Source organism: Brachionichthys hirsutus, chromosome 19 (genome assembly GCF_040956055.1).
Source record: "Brachionichthys hirsutus isolate HB-005 chromosome 19, CSIRO-AGI_Bhir_v1, whole genome shotgun sequence".
In the NCBI taxonomy this organism is placed as follows: domain Eukaryota; kingdom Metazoa; phylum Chordata; class Actinopteri; order Lophiiformes; family Brachionichthyidae; genus Brachionichthys; species Brachionichthys hirsutus.
This window is the reverse complement of record NC_090915.1, coordinates 8047064-8065049: the sequence shown is the minus strand read 5'-3', so window position 1 is coordinate 8065049 and position 17986 is coordinate 8047064. Positions and strand designations below refer to the sequence as shown.

The 17986-nt window shown below is 40.8% G+C and overlaps 1 protein-coding gene across 1 annotated transcript; it reads right to left on the bottom strand.

The window, feature by feature from the left end:
* Positions 1–46: 46 nt before the first annotated feature.
* Positions 47–17772, bottom strand: LOC137908378 (sarcosine dehydrogenase, mitochondrial-like). The gene is made up of 21 exons (XM_068752777.1): positions 17600–17772; positions 17249–17385; positions 16479–16657; positions 15758–15937; positions 15329–15452; positions 15109–15209; positions 13548–13652; positions 12846–12975; positions 12642–12728; positions 10262–10352; positions 9954–10095; positions 6824–6907; positions 6541–6654; positions 5915–6053; positions 4745–4858; positions 3749–3896; positions 1461–1554; positions 1194–1356; positions 870–1038; positions 378–513; positions 47–175 (listed from the first exon to the last, which is right to left on the bottom strand). Exons 1-21 carry the CDS (start codon positions 17770–17772, stop codon positions 47–49), a joined length of 2739 nt encoding a protein of 912 aa, XP_068608878.1.
* Positions 17773–17986: the final 214 nt, after the last annotated feature.

The following is a 17986-nucleotide window of genomic DNA, read 5'->3' as shown; positions in this document are numbered from 1 at the left end:
GTCACACAAATAACAACTGCATACGCCCACATCATACGTGTCCTCCTCAAGCATAGATTCCTTTGACACGTTTATTCTCAGGATCAAATGGAGATTTGAGGTGGGCCTTGGCCTTGTAGGTTACTCCCATCCTCTCCAGGGTAAACTCACTCCTCTCTATGAAGTCATTAGTCACCTAGAACAAACAGGAAGAGAGGGATGGGATGAAAATAAGAAAAGGCACGTTTTTTTTTATATACGGTATATTTATATATATATAAAGAAAAAGTCACACGAGTCAAAACAGGAGACAAAATTTGAGAAAACAATAAATACAACACTGTTAAACAGGACAATGATGAGGATGCAGGGTACACAAGTGTGTATTAGTTACTCACCACGCCTCCATCGGGGTTACGCACATATCCATAACCAATGGTTTTGTTGATAAAGAATCCATATTCAGAACGTCGCAGGTGACCAATGGGAACGCCGTTACAGAAAATAGCCTCAAGACCAAACATTGGCACTTGCCTGGTGGGTAGAGCGAGAGAGAAAGAGAGAGAGGAGGATTATAAATGAACCTACAGACAAGACATTGGCAAATATATCAGTATATGATCTACAAGTGTCCTCCTCTGCAGAGCATAGAGCTCCGTCAATTTCACTCGATTCACTCTCTGCAACACATTACTGACTTTTACTTTACTTTTTTATATATATGCTATGGTGAAAACGACCAGTCTTCACAGTCACAATGAAATCATTTTTCAATAGAAAAATCTGAATATTAAAATGGTACAATATGCTTTTGCATATTTTCAGTATTTGGTTTTCCCTTAACACAATTAAAAAAACTTCCAACACATTATCTCAAGATTTTTACTGACTCATCAATGGTGAAGCAGACAATTTGCTTCCTCAGCCCCGCCTCCTTTTGTTTCTCCAGCCTATCACGGCCCTGGAAGGCAATCAAGCTACTTAGTTTGCAGGTGAACGCTAGCCCCGCCTCTAGGGGTGTGTCATCTGGGCGAAGGTCAGCGTGCCAATGCCGGTGTTCTGATAAAGAGATGAAGATAAAAGAATTAAGGCATTTACTGTGAACACTGTTGAAAGAAAGGTGGAAGAGCATATATTAAACTTATTGGTGACTCATCCTCTACATGTACTTGTCCTGTTAGGGTTAGCTCTTTATTACCACTTATAAAAGTTACCTTTCTCTATGCTGAGAGAGTCAATGGCCCGGTAGCCTGAGTTGATGATGCCGTGCTTTGCACCAGCAGCCATGACAGCGTGGTAAACTGGGAGGCAAGAGTCTTTGGGGATGTGCAGCTCCCAGCCAAGCTCTCCAACAAATGACAGACGCATAGCTCGTACCTGGATCAAAGATAGATGTAGAGGCGATCAATGTGATCTGCAGCTCATGCTTTGAATCAATTGCTCTTTATGTTAATTAGCATTGCTGTGATCTGCAATCTCACCTGATGTCCTGCAGCATTGACAACTTTGTGTGTGAAAAACGGGAAAGCGTCGTTGCTCAGGTCAGTGTCTAGAAGCTCCTGAAGGACGTCCCGACTGCAGACAGGAATCAGGAGACAGAAACACCATAAACAGAGGCAGCTGGGCAGGAAATCAATGAATATATAGACTACACATTATGAAGTGATAACAAAGTTCATCTTCTGATAGATGGATGGATGTATAGTTTTCAAGATATGCACATTCAAAATAACCACCTTTTTGAGTTACGACATTTATCGACTGAAAACACAAAATAAAAATATCGAAAGGCACATCTACTTCATTCAGTCATTCATTCATCTTCAGCCATTTATCCAGCATGCGGGCCATGGGTTCTGCTGGAGCCTATCCCAGCTGACCACAGGTGTGAGGTGGGGCACACCCCAGATGAGGAGATAGCTCATCTTGGGCCACATGAAAGCCATGTATTTAAAATGGCATCAGCAGTTTGTTAGAACAAACTATTACAGAGGAATAAATATTTCATCTTACCTTTTCAAATTCACAATACTCGAGAAATATTCACTATATTTGCTGTCCCAAAGTATTCCCTCCCATCTCGCAAAGACACACACACATGCAAGAAAATCAATATTATATAAAGATGAGTCAACAGATAAAAACTAAGCTTAGCTTTCCTTTGCAACTTGTTTGTGAGTGGGCAGGTAGAAGCCTTTCCTAGAAGATATTTCTGAACAGTGGGGCAGGACGCCAGGGTCCTGATATGTGGGGAAGGGTCCAGGTTTGATTTGTGTATTCTGTACATGGTTCTATATCTGTGTGGGAGCAATTTCTCTTTTTTTTTCTAAAAACCAATCAATGTGGTCATAGTTGACGTAGACCTTGCGTACACAGGTATGCATTATGTGATTCAAACATTTCTGGTTTATATTCATGCGTGCATTTTGTGTGTGTGTGTGTGCGTGTGTGTGTGAGAAATGCATTGTTTCAATCAATTCTGTACTTTTCTCTCGGCTTAAGGGTTCAGTCTCAATTGGACAATCAAGTAATTTACCCCCAGATTTGATTTCTGGTTTGACCAAGCAAAAAAAAAAAAAAAGCAACAATAATCAGAAAAAAAAAAGGAAAGGAAAGGAAAGTTTTCTCTGAGAATAAGCCAAAAAAAAAAAAAAAGTCAGGAGTGTGGAGGAGAGAGCTGGATATGATCTGAAAGAGGCAAAGCCAGAAAAGAAACTTGGGCAAGAAGATAAGAAAAAGCCTCCAGGAGAAGAAATCGACAGCCTCCACAGGCTGGACTAACCCTGATGCCGGTAACAGGGAAGAACAAAGATGGATGATGGTGATGTGGGGAGGAGAGGAGGAGGAGAGGGGAAGATAGAGCAGTTCAGAGAACGAGATGGGGTGAAGGTAGCTTGGCTTGTCCTTAAAATGGAGAACAATGGAAAGCTGTAGGGAGATGGAGAAACTGACAAGCTTGGGCTACGTCCATGTCTAAATTTGCTGTGTTATTTTCACATTCATACGACACCATTTCTCATAGACGTATGAAGAAATGAATTTTCAAGGATGCAAATCTAGCCTTATCAACAACTTCATTCTTAATCATAACTCCGGCCTAATTTTTCAAACAGCCTACAGTGTGTCATAATTATGATGCTAGTTATTTGGCTTCTTATTTTGTAGATTGGGCATGCTTTGTTTCTTGTTTTATTTTGATAGTTGTTCTCCATGTTTTATTTTGTACTCCCTGTCTTTTATTGTGATCTATTTCAACCTATTGTTTGATTTGTTTCACTTTTCTGTGTTCTATAATTGTGTCCTCCAGTCGTGTTCCCCTTTAACATTCTTCACTCTAGTGTGTGATTGGTTACCTTTTATGGATTTTGATCTTGGATCATTTACTGTATTATTTTTTTATATATTAAATACCATGACTCTGTGTCATATCTTCAAATGCTCTGGATGAATGTGACACAGAGGCACAATGTGCTAATATTAAAGAGGGAATTTTAGTCTCTGAATATGAAAAATAAGCTGACCAGTCTGAATTCTGGTGACCACATTCCGGGCCTAATATTTCTGGTATCCATCATTTCTATGGTATGCCATCTTTCTTGCAAGCAGATGGCAAAGTGGAAAAGTCCAGTAATAATGTACTTTCTAGTAATTACTGTTACCTTGAGTTCAGTTGGTATTGCTTTATGAGATATGTTATTTTATTCTTTGATCAAGACAAAAAAAAGAGAAAAAAGAAAAACCTCCTTAGTAAATTCTTTGGAATTCCCACCTCTTGGGTCCCTGGATGCTGATCACTCCCATGTCCTCTGTGTGGTCCATCAGCTGACAGCGGAAGCCTTGGTCCTGGCAAACAGTTTTAATGTGGTTCCAATTGTGTTCAGCTACAGCACCTCCAGTAGCCAAGTAGTAGACATCACCTGGAGCAACGGCAGGAAGCAAGAGTCACTGGGGAATAAAGAGATGCACTGACAGATGGAACATCGGACAAAACAAATGTTGTGGCTATGATTGTCTCCCTGCTATATTTAGCGTTTGTCCAATTCACTGAACTGGGTAGTTCCATTATCGCCTGAAGGAATGGGTCCACATTAACATTTGTATATCATGGTGTTGATTACCTCCACCAAAAAAACTAGATTACTTTTATTCTTATAGAAAAGAAATATGGCCAAAGAAATTGCCTCTAAAACAGACTGGCTCTTTCTACCTTTCAGCACGGAGGTTGGTCTTATCTGAAAAGTATCAACAGTGCTCCTAAAACACAAGTGGGTTCAACATCACTCATCTTCCTTGTGATAATTAATGAGCTTTTCAGCCCACATGGCAAAAAATAAAGAAAAGAAATCCAGCAGAAAAAAACTCTGAGAAAGATTTGGTTCAGTGTTTGTGATTGTGTCACCTTTGTTTGAATTTCAAGTGACGAACAGAGCAGAGGCCTTTTAAGTGAATATGATGCACAGTATATCTGGAGGACAGTATTGTGCATACATTTCAATATGCAATTTTATTTTTTCGTTTATAGGCAAAAAGACAACACATTGGTGGAAAGACATGTGCTGTACGTCAGTAAAATTGCTACTTGAAAACAGTAAAGATGTTTTAGTTGATCGATTTCAAAATGCCAAAAATAACCTGAAATATGAAGCTGAAAATAACAGAGCAGAGCGACAGCAGAATATGGGCATGAAAAGAACAGAATGAGGAATAATAAGAGTACGATATAGCAGAACTGTAACAGTAGAGCAGCTAATCATGAAACACTCACCATCAGGAAGTGGCGCCAGCGGCAGGTTGGCAGCCCCCGGCTGCAGTCTGCTCACCGTCAGGTCGGCCTCCACCCCTCCGCTTTTATTCAGCATGCAGGTGTACACAGTGGAACCTGGAACACGTGAAAACACATTAACACTGAGTTCTCATGCCAGACCTGGGCCAATTTAAACACAGCTGATACAACCTTCAGAATAAAAGTACACCTTGGTGTTGTTTGTAACAGATTACTTGTGTGTGGATTGTGCATGTATTTCTCTTTTCTGTCAGATGTAGGTGGCAGCTGGTGGGGGTATTTTATAATAATAGTATACAGGAATGTTTGCTGCCCATCTTTTAATCCTGGTTCTATGCTGCATGGCGACCGTAGCCTTGGAGACCTTAGGTTGGTCTCCTTTGAACATGTTGTAAATGATCTTCAAAGGAGAAGTCCCAGTACGGGGGGAGAGAGAAGCCCTTCTTGTTTATGATTTTTTTCTTCTCCCTGTTATCAGGTGAGTCAGTTGAACTGCTTGTATTTTCATTCCCTTTCATCACATGCAGCCATTTCTCATTGGGGTTTTTGCTTACCCTGATAATATTCTACCCTTTATTGATTAAGTTTATTTTGTTTTAAGATGCACCTACTTTGTCCCTGGGAGGGAGGAACAAGATTGGCTTTATGAGCATGTTCAGGCTCCTCCCAGGCTGTGTGTATCACAATTATTTCTAATTTTTCAATAATTATATATTATATATAACTAAAATTGTTACATTTTGTGTAGAGCTCCCTCTGCAAAATCCCTCGCAAAAGCTCCGTAGATGTGGTTTAAATTATTAGGTGGGTTTAAATATAATCTGTTGAAAAATTAGTGCAACCTCGAAAACACGTTCAGACTTCACGGGTCACATCTGTGGAGTGATACATCTGCCACAGTCACCAATCAATACTAATAAGATGCGCATTATTTGATATGAGAAAATCTGGAGCTGATTTCATAATCTATATATATATATATATATCTGTAATCCAGGTTCCATGTGTACAACTCCTCTGACAGAGTGGAATGTATTATTAATTCTACTTTGATTCTTTTTAAAAAGAAAAAAAAAGTGGAGTGTATTGCTTATGTGGACATCCGTCTGCCTGTGCTTCCGTGTGCATGCATTCACGCTGCAGCAGACTGACCGGGCTTTTTGTTGACATCGGCAGTAAACAGCCAATCAGCTGCCTTCTTGGCATCTGGTCCAGTCAGATAGAACTTCCCAAAGAGGGACATGTTAAACACGGCAACGTCGCGTCTGCATGACAGGCACTCATTCTTAATCTGCATTAAAATAAAAAATATATAAAACACAGCCAATTAACACAGTGTCTTCCTCTCTTTGCCAAATGTGACAAAATGACTATGTGGAGCCAGATCCTTCAAGAAGATTGTTCATTACAACTATGAAATTAAAAAGCCAGAACTAATTAAGGGGTTTTGATGTTAATTAGGACCGCGGTGGTTGGTACGAGCTGCTACATGACGCTTGCTCCCTTTTGGGAGACTTCATACTGATCGGACCCTGAAATCTATTGGCCCATAGTCATTTAACAAAACAGGACACTGCACATAATCTAATAATATTATTCTGCTGGAAATCAAACCAGTCCCTCCAGGATGTTGCAGACTCAATGGGGGGAGATTTTTATCAAAATGTGGAGAACTAAGACTGCTTGGTTGTGCAGAATGCTTGCAGACTGTTTGGCATCATGTTAATTATTGAAAAAGGGAGGAACTGACAAACACACTTAAACAGTTTTTGTCTTACCACATCATGATGTGCAGGGAAATCAAAGGTGTACTCTCTGGCCAGCAACTCACGGTATTTGTAGTCAACGTGCTCCTTGAAATCATAAACTCCATAGTAGTCATAATCTTTAACCTTTGTAATAATAAAGACAAATGTAGAGTCAGACAATAATGATCTACAAATTCCATAATCTAATAACAATGCATTGAACAGTTCCTTTTTAGCTAGCCTTGAGGGCCTTTAATCAGTGGACCTCTAACTACTGGTGTTCACTTCATGTACAGAATGCGTGGTGTCTCACAGGAGCAGGTCCCTCTTGGCTGAACCAGCCAGGTCTTTCCCAGCCATTTCTCTGCTGGAACACACATCCCTGCTCCAGCAACACCTAAAACAACATGCAGAAGAAGAAGCAGACAGAAGCCATTTATTCAGACTTCACTTTGGACCAATTGGATAAAAGCTTGGCGAACTAGAAAAACACTCGTAGAGCACAAAAATAAAATTAAACTAAATAACCTGGTCATTTATTTAAAAATTCCTGGCTCCATCAAAAGGTTCTCTTGTTCCTGCTAATAAACAGACAAACGACATCAAAAACATAACCTCCTTGGTGGAGGTAATTTTGAATTCTGGATTTACTTTGAAATAACATACATATACATACCGGTATATTGTATTCCTCATATTTAATTAGATATTTGGTGCCGTCCCCCATTCATACCCAGAATTTCAGGGCTGTGCTGATATAATCTAAGCTGCATTAGCTATTTTTTGCAAAAACTAGATAAAGCATTTTCTTATCTTATCACCATATCAAACTTCTTTGGGAATGTTGCTGGGAAAATTTCAACAAGACAAATATATCAACAATGGAAGGAATAATAAGAACCCTCTGTTTGCTCAAACGGTTGCAAACATATTTCTGTTGTTAATTCTTAATCTCTTGACCAGCACTGAAATAAGACTTTCCTCCTGTTAAAACAGACAGCCGCCCACGGTGGGTAGGTATGTCTTCTCTTAGCAGGCAGCTACCTGTCTCTTGCCAGAACTTCCCACACCAAGCTGTATTTATCATCCATGCTACCCGGGCGGAGAAAATTCGTGAGCTGCAGTGTCAAAGATGGCTGTTTGTGTTCTGAAATAATCTCACCTTGCCTCCAAAAAAAAAGTAGACTGTCTCATTATTTACACGGGAAGAGCTTCCACGGCTGACCAAAGTTCTGCAGTGCATAATACATAGGCTAGAACCTCATTTAAAATGTGTTAATTGGACCCTTTCAGTACTTTTCCCCCCCTTTGCCTTCCCATACATTTATTTGAGGCTCTCCGGCAGTAGACGGGCCGGTTGCAAGGTGATGGCTCTCAGGGAGCAATTTGCAAGAGCTTAATGGGCTTGCAATGGAAAGTTGGACCAAACCAGTCACACCATCTTTTAAGATACGTCTTTGAGAAGCTGTTTGGTTCTTGTCACTTTTTTTCAGGGACTGTCCACTGGACATGTGCCACTGGTCCTCTGGCTGTTCGCAGTAAATACTGCAGATATTTCTGTAATGAAAGTGGGTACGTTTTGTCACCTTCAAGAGAATTGTATAAAATATATGGAGCATCTTCTGACTTATTTTCTAACATCTTCACGAGCTCTTTCTTTTTCTTTTTCTTTTTCAAACACCTCATTATTCAAAAAATCAAATCTGAAACTACTGTATTTGCACTCTCTCTCTCTCCCTGTAAGTTTTAAAAAGCCTTGGCATAGACATGTCAAACAAATTATGTTTATGTGCAAACACAACCCACTATAATTACAAATTTCTGTTGTCTGTTGTTTGTTTTGAAGCTTCATTTTGTGTGATCTAGAATCCAGGATCTCTTCCTAATCATCAGTTTCTGGTAAGATTCCAAACATTTCCTGAAAATTTCATCAAGATCAAGATTTGGAGTTATGTTGCTAAGACTCAAACAGATAAACGGCATCAAAAACATAACCTCCTTGCCGGAGGTAAAAAGCCATGTGACAGTAATCTGTTCTGAATGACTGCCTGAATGCATGAGTGTTGGTGAAAACTACGACATTTGAACGTAATCGAAGTCTGGAACAGGAAAGGAAAGATAAGTGGGTCATTAATGCATAAAATATGGTAGCAACGTCCTTGAAGAGTTTCTGATGAGCAAAGAAGCCAAAGGAGGCTGAATAAACTTGACGACCAAACTTAAGGGTATCGTTTATTGCCCTGCTTGTAGAAATCACATGAATAAATGCAGGTACTGGGGATGAGATACTAACCCACTGTCTGCCTGAATCAGCTGCTTGAGCAAAGAAGACATGAGAGAGGGAAGGAAGGAAAGATAAAGACAGAGATGAGGTCAGGTCTGTCCGTCCATCTTCAGTACTTCAAGACAAGCCTGACAAACGATGGACATGAAACGACACTCTGCTCCTCCAGTGCAGCCCTGTTTGGAGTTTGAACCTGTAAACCTGATTTGCAGTAGTAACTGAAATACTATATTCTATTTTCAGCAGCATCGAGTAGTTACCATCCCTGCTTCTCACATGGGATGTCTAAATAGGGGGACACACAGAACACAAAATAGACCCTTCCTCCAAATGATGGGGCTACAACAGACACCTCTACTGCAGTACGCGCATCTTTACTGCCTTTTAGATACGCGCCTACAGGCAGGGAGAGGAACACAACAACAAAATATTACTGCAGTACACCTGTTTTCTGTGAGAGATGGTTTACACAAAGGGACGAGGCTGGCTTTGTGAAATTTTACACCTTAATTCTGACGTGCCCAGACATTGAGTTAAATTGAACTTTGCCAGCAAATATTGAGTGGATTCCACTCCTGTCCAATTGTCATGACTCAATCTGGACAATCTCTAGCTTGATAATAGAGCCTGCAGTGTCAAGATGCTGAGGAGGAAAATAAAAACACCACAGGATTATTACAGGGAAGAAATAAGGGTCGAGCCGGAGCGCCATGAGGAGACAGGGAGGCACTTTCTGCAGGGCACTGCTATTGAACTGATGGAAATGGAATTCTGCCTCACAACGGGGATGATGGATGAGCTGTGTTGACACCGGACCATGAAGAGGTCCCTTCCACAAACCCCTCTATTCACGCTCCAGCACCAGCTGCTCCAGGATCCTCCCATGACAGAAGGAGACCTCGGGTGCAGCCCCCGCCCCGCCGAGCAGAGCATGTGGCTGCTGGCTTCAACATGGTGTTCCAGACTCTCCATCAATGATCCTCTGATGAGAGACTCACATGATCCACTACGAAGGATAAAGTGAGAACTAGCTGTTGTGCCTTGACCTCAATGACTCGTCATCGTCGGAAGGATTCTTATTATCTCACAAAAGAGGTTCAAATTAAGGTCGTTTCCTTCACTTCCTTCACCTGCAGGGGAGGTGAAAACGCTCATCTACCTGATGGAAAGGGTCTTTCCTCATGTTTCGACTGGCCAGCGGTTCATCAAAGGGGAACACCACGGAGTATCTCTTGGAGTACGACTCATGACTCCTCTCTCTGATCCAGCGTTGGTTGTCTTTAAGGGACTTGTGGAAACGCCTGAGACGGGAGACAGAATAATTCAACTTGACCGAGACACAACACACACATTCAAACTTCAATTCAAATCCAGCATTATTCTGGTACCTACTGGTCCCTGACTAAATAGCTAGTCAGGAGGGACCAGTATGATTCCACTACATCTGCTTTGTGCATTTCACTGTACCTGATGTCATATCCATACATATCCCTCTCCGGGTGGCCGTGTATGATCCAATGAGCCAGCTCTCTACCACAGCCCCCCCCAAGCATCATACCTGACAAAAAACACACACACAGACGACATAGAAATCATTAGGAACTCTTAACTGCTGTGACTTTCGTTTGAATTGTAACTGATTCCTAGGTCGACCTCCCCAGTGAATGGCTTTCTGCAGTATTTCTCATTTATCTGGAAAACCGTCGTTTGGTCCTCTGGCACAGCCGCTAGATGTCATATGACCTGCAGAGGATTGTTTTGACCTTTGTTTCATCCTTTGATCCAGCTGCCTCGAAGCAATCTGACCTCAGCAGCTGCACGAGCCCTTTAAGTTTCAACCTCACAAACAAATCGCCACAGCAAACCAACCTTCTCCACTTCACCCTGTCCTTTGCATCCTCACAAATGAACACTTGACATATTTATCATCCAGTCACATCCCTGCCGTGTTCCTGTGTGTGTGAGTACAACCTCACAATGCAGCATCACGACCTCGCATCCCTACTCCATCCTTCCATCCTCGTCTCTGATTCATCTATGGGCAATGGCCCTCCAGGCCATTTGAGTGGCAGGATGGATGGATGGATGGATGGATGGATGGATGGATTGCCAGGGGTAAAGGGAGAGAAGAAGCAGGGTGTTACGAGGATGATGGAACTCTTTCAGGACAATATGGAGGCAGGCAGCGCTGATAATGTCACCTTGGGTTACCAAACCGATGTGTGGGAGTGGATCTGTGTGTGCACCCTCATGCTCCTGCTTCCACTCCTCTCATCAGCACCTCGTGTGGCTTTGTACTTCCCCTTTCTTTGCCTGCCGTTGGTAAATCATTCTATTATTGTTCCTTTATGCTTTGCAAACATTTGTTCCTTTGCCTGACATTATCAACCACCCCCTCTCCTCTCTTCTGCATTGTTCTCTGATTATTTTAAGATAGCTGCTCTCCCCCCACTCTTGTGACATTTACAGTGATGCCACCAGCAATAAAAAAAAAAACGACTTCCAAAGAGGGAGAAAACATGCACATTTATATTTATCCTCATCCACCATAGCAGCCTTGTAAGAATGTTGATTTGCAGGTGAGATCTCAAACATGAAACTGTCTTTGGCTCCAAGAGAAATAAATTTACCGCGAGCTATACTTTACCAATATATCAGTCTGGACGAGTAACTTGCGACTCAAAATAAATATTAAAATACTTTTTATGAACCCCAAACAATAAACTCACAACTATACTATCAAATAAATATTGGGCAGGATAAAATATTAACAGTTCAGATACTGGAACACAAGATAATAAGCCATATAAGTTGCTAAGCAACGCTGGAGACTTTCTGACGACTCATTGGATTTATTAGAGTGAATCTTTCGGCTTTGACTTTGAGCTCACAGTGAATTCTTGTCTTTGACAGCCTTGAGGCAAAAGTGTGTGTGTGTGTGTGTGTGTGTGTGCGAGGCACATGGAACATCCATGCTGTGCATGACTGGTTGAAAATCATTAATTATCAAGCCACAGTTAAAAACGTGGCCCCAGCCTGACATTTTATGTCTTCCAGAAGACTGCAGGATAATATTAATAACCCTCATTCAAACAGGAAAGGATCCTTTATTTATTTTATTTACATAAAGTAGAAAAATGTCAATTGCTCATCATTGGTTAAAAAAAGGAGCATGGCATTTACTAAGTCTAAAATTAACGGGAACAAATGGAGGAAAAGTCCCATCCAATTTGATGTTTTCATCCACATTTGGTCTGAGGAATTGTCCAAGTCTTAAGGATAAAAAAAATCAGAATTTCATCTAACAGAGAAAGCTAGCAGTACATTCACAGTAAAGTCAGCCCATTCTAGAACCAAAGCAATTAGAACGCGCACACTAAAGCTTCCAACTGAAATGCGACATTTGTACCTTTATATGTGTTTTAAATGAGGAGATTTCTACCACCCCGTCTACTGTAAAAGCTCCGGGGGTAAGTAAGGATTGTAGCGACTTGGGTTGCTGTATGCCCATGGACTAGAACTGTTAAAGGCTCTATTATCCATTTGCACCTTGAGACAGTCGACAGTAAGTTCAAATTTAAGGAAAAACACAATTTTGCCTTTTTTCATATTTTACCAGATAATTACTCCACTTTGACCATTCTAGTGCTACAATTTTGTGATTCCATCAAGAACTTCTATGCCACTTAGTAATTGAAAGCATACAACTGTGCGACCCATCATCTGTGTTAGTAGCAGTTTCCATGGCTGAAATCTTCCTAATCTACCATCTCTACTCCTCTTTTGTCTTTTTAGTTCCTTCTTTCTTCCATTTATTTTGTAATATCTCCATTCCGGCAGGACTCACCAGAGCTGTTAAAGCCACAGCCCAAATAGAACCCTCTGACTTCCGGTGCCTCTCCCATCAGTGGCTTATGGTCTGCTGTGAAGGATTCTGAAAACAGTGAGAGACACATTTTAGATAAGAAATTTAAGATATGCAGGCTTACCAAAAAGCTGACATATTTTCCAGTGACTTTTATTTTGTTTTTGTGGGTGTATGTGTGTGTACCTGGTCCACAGACAGTGGACTTGATGCCCGTCCGCTCCAGAACGGGAATCCTGTTGATTGCGCCCTCAATATGTTGCGTGAATACATCCCAGTTATAGTCAAACAGGTGGAAGATAAAACTATCGGACACCTGGAACAACAAGCATGTCACTTACATCCTGTGACGCAAAAATGCCTGTCGGAAATTGAGAATTTGCTCTCTCTCTCTCTGGTTTAACTCAGGATTAGTATCCATTAAGAGAAGAGGGGTTGATATAAATTTATGCATTTCTTAAATTAAATGTTAATTTAATCAAACAAGACAAAGAGTAGAGAAACTTGCCACCAAACCTCTAAGACAAATACCCTAACCTTAATTTACAGAAATCAGTAAAGTGTTAAGATGATTAGAAATAGGCTATGTAAGCAATCAATAATTGACACAAAACATTAATGGTGATTCAATTTAAAATTTAACTACCAGTATGTAAATATAAATGGCTTATCGCCAATACGTTTAGTGGCATTACTTTAAGCCCTTGCTTTATAGCATCTCTTATACTGATCAATCTGCCTGTTAAAAATTAAATATCACATATGCATGAAATATTTTTACTATAGGTTACACCCTGTTTTTTAATTAGGATATTCAGAATTAAATGTTGACCGACGCATATACATATATAAGCAGTGGCAATATTTATTCAGCGAGTTCTATCTTACCTCGTCCAAGAAAATGGGGTTGGGTTCAAAACCACCTACGGACAACGCATCACCTTGGAGGCGCAGGTACACTGACGCCTCGTAGTCTCTGGCACTTGGCATATTCTGCACAGATTTAATGATAAATTAGTGCAAAATCCTTACAGAAATGTAACAAATTGATTCATGTTCACAAAATGCAAAGTATTCATTGTTTTAATTGATGTGTTTCACATTTAAAGCACCAAAGATAAGCCACCATCTAGCGTAGGTTCCTAGAGGCTATTGTCATATGATTTAAAGTGCTTCAAAATCATGTCACAATCAACATTCTTGCTGAAGCTGATGTCTTTAACACAATAATTACACCTTAGGTATGTGCTGCCATTTCTTTCCAGTAGAGTGGTGCTGTTCAAAAGTCAGCTGACTCTCTGGGTATGAACTCAAAATACCAGTGAACAAGCTGACATTTGGAAAACAGCGCACTGCTTATTATAAAAGCCAAAGTACTCTTTGCCTCTCCCTTCTGTGCCGCGTACGGCATTACGGAGTCCATGTGAACGATACTGAGCGCAGGACTTGAACGCACCGTAGCTCATACAGCAGTAGCTATTAAAAGAAGAACTTAACTGATCCTTCAACATAGAAATTATTTATTCACTCGAGTTTTTTGACACACATAAAGACTTGAAACACGCAAACACACACGCAGAATTGTATCAATACTGATACCTGGTCTTGTCCACTAAATAAATCTAACATAAATCAACATAATCACACATTTATATTGAAATGCATATCGAATAAATATCAAAAATGTCCCATCCTCTTCGACATAACATGCACATTCATCTCTGATGAAGACAGGGAGCTATCTATAATGTCACAGCGCCCCCTGTGAGCCGTGCAGACTCATTACAGCCCGAGCAGTGAATCTGTCTTCATGGGGAATCCATGGAAGGGTAGGTTACAGTAGTCATTTCTTTGAGCATGTCAGGATGCTTCATTATAGCTCGTGCATAATGAGATGTAATGCTTGTTGAAGCATGACCTTGTTGCTTCTTTGCAACACAAACTTTGTCTACTTTATTTTTGTACATGTTTATTTATGCTTGTTTTATTTAGGATATTGTATTATTTGTTTCAAATAGCAATTCCAGTGTCTGATTTTAATAACAATTGAAAATAAATGTCTCTAAAAATGTGTATTTGTACAGTATGTTGTCTAAATTAGTGAGGTTGTTAGAAATAAAATGGCGCTTTAAATCGGCACAAAGAGTAACAATCTTATTTTGAAAAAGATAGCACAATTAACATTCTTTTACAGTTAAGCAATTTTAAATTGCACCAGCCATTGTATAGTTCAGCTTAGAATGTGTTGTAATCAATATGCAGGGCAGGTTTTGTGATCATTACGAGACTCAGCCATGATACGTAACTACTTCTTGTGAGTCCAAATGTCCAACCCATACTGTCTTTATCACATTGATGACAAATGAATGCTTACTTATTAAACTACCTTGCTCCCATGTAGTGGGTAAGAAAAAAGAAGCTGCAGAGACACAACCCACAGAGCTCCTACCTGTATGCCTTCAATTCTCTCTGTCACCACGTAGGCATGATGCATGGAAATAAGAGGAACCTTGACTCCAACCATTTCCCCCAGCTTGTCAGCCCATGCACCTTTATGGAACACACAGATATTTGTGTAGATGTTTGGTTTTGATTTATAGTTGTGGTCTCAGCTCAGCAGAGAAATACTTATATATAGTGTCCATATTTATTTCCTCTCAGGATCCCACCTGCACAGTTCACCACGCAAGGTGTGTTAATAGTTCCGTGAGGGGTCTCCACTGCCTTCACCCTCTTCACACCAAGGTCATCTGTTCTCACTTGGATCCCAGTCACAGGACAGTTCTCGATTACCTGAATGAACGAGGACAGCATGGAGTTATTAATATGCGATATGGGAATAAGAACTCATCTTTACAACTAATTGTAATTGTGCCGTTTGCTTTCCCTGTTCCTGCATGGGTTGCTTCTGGGTTGCACGGTTCCTCACACCACAAAAAAACATGCAATATAGGCAAATTGTTGATGGAACCCATATAGAATCAATACTTACTGAAAATAAATGAATAAATATGATGTGTATCAAGAATTGTAAAAAAGATACTGGTTACTGCTGGCCCAATAGGAAATACACCAGTCAACAGAACAGCTGACGTTACCGCAGCTCCCCTGGCTGTGGCAGCTCTGGTCAGGGCGGTGCAAACTCCCGCAGGGTCCATGGTGCCATCTCCCGGTATGTAAAGTGATCCACAGAGATCATCAACTTTCATCAGAGGATAAAGGTCCTTAGTCTCTGCAGGCGACAGGAGATGGGACTCGATACCATACACCTTGCCAAGCTAGAAGAAACAAAATACAAAAAAATAAAATTCTTATCAAAATCAAATATATCAAATATTTAAGTACCCTCTTGTTCGCTGGTGCATGTTCGCCCGGGTCAACAAGGTCCAAATGCTAGTACATGAGTAATCCTCGAGATAGAGGGGATATATATTCAAAGAATGTGGAACCAATGGATAAGCGTTCCGACATGGAGCATAAAAGGGCCAAACCCTCCATATATATATATATATAGAGAGAGAGATTAGATTAACAAGCCATGCTATTTGATGTCAGACGTGGGGTTGGAAGGATTGACTTTTTATTGATTAAAGATTAGCTAGCAATTATCTTCTGTACAGAAAAGCCATTAACTGGAAAATATATACAATAAGTGGGTAGTTAAATACTTCATTCATACAGTATACTAAAAAATACACCAGTAACACAAACGATCAAACGGATATTGTACTTAAATTATATTGTATATTAAGCCTTTATTTCATTTACCTATCATATTTTCATCACGAAAGCCCACAGGCCAAGTAATCGAATCCTTACCGAGATGAGACGCCTGAAATTATCCAGCATGTTCTTGTTATTGGCAAGTAAGAGTCCTCCATTTTGGATCCAGCCCGTGTGGATCCCTGTCTCCTCTTCCAAGTCTTTGCTGATGACATTCCTGGTGTGGGCTAACAGCTCTATCTCAACATCACTATGACGGAGTTGCCCCAGCAGACCTAATGAACAGACACAGAATGAGGAATGCACTATGGAATACAGGGATGCGTCCATACGGATCAAGAACGAGTGCAGGTCGACACACAAACATGTAGGGCCACCTGCAAAATGCTTTGCACGAGGAAAGAGTTCAGATATTGCAGGCACACGTAGAAATCATGAGAGTATGTGCGGGAAAAACTGACGTTACAATATCCCGATGGATTCTGGGTACGTACTTCTACCACAGTCTGTTTCTTAATGATTTTGTAAAAACAAAAAAAAGTAACTTGTATGTTACAACTTTGTGTTAACATGACATCAAGCATCACTGTTGAAATAAAGCAACACAATGCATTATGTTTCAGAACCCTGGTTTAACCTAGAACTAGGGGGGAACCCTATGTAGTATCTAGTAGAACTGTGTCTGCAGCCACATGCATTTTGCTCGATTAAGCCAAAGTTCTTTAGTCCTTGTGTTGAGTTATAAATGAATAAATAAATAAAAAGTATCTAAAGTCATGAAATCAATATGGAGGTTATACTTTAGTGAATGCGTGTATCTGGTTCACACACTCCTTTGACCTGTCTGTGTTCTTTCAGTTTGTTACCTGCAGTGTGCCACGTGGTGCCAGAAGTCAGCCTGTCTCTCTCTAACAGGACTACGTTGGTCATTCCCATTTTGGCCAGGTGGTAGATGGTCTGACAGCCCAGACTGCCTCCACCGATCACCACAGCATCGGCGGACCTGAGGGAGACGGCATGGTAACGTAAGACATGAGCTGGGAACCGGGCTTTCAAGGTGTCGTCAGAACTATGACTAATCTATAAGACGTTTTTGCATACTTGCCAAGAATTTACCTCTATCCACCGAATATCTACCGACTGCTTATCTTAGCACATAATTAAATTACTTTAATAGCACCAACAGTAAGCAAATGTCTTCCGTCCACGGAGTTAACCTGGGTAAAGGTTTAGTCGGTCCAGAGGAGGCTCCATCCTGCTTTTGGAGCTTCTTCTCGTAGGGGACACTTTTGTCCCTGGTGGGCTCTGAGCTGTAGGACCGGGCAGCTGTCCGGCACAAGGTGGAGAAAGGAGACCGCACGGATCCAAATGTTCTCCCCAAGAAGGCCATGGCGCGATATAAACTCATCCTGCAGAGGTGGATGTATAGATTGCGTCAATAATCACAGGCTCAGTTGCGTAACCGCATGAAGTGCGTGTGTGTGTGTGGGGGGGGGGGGGGGGGGGCGTATGGAAGTTTCACCTTACTGTAAAACTCCACTTTGACATTTGAAGTGTACACATAAAGAAACGAACTCGTGAAAATAACGAGTTTAACAACTAAA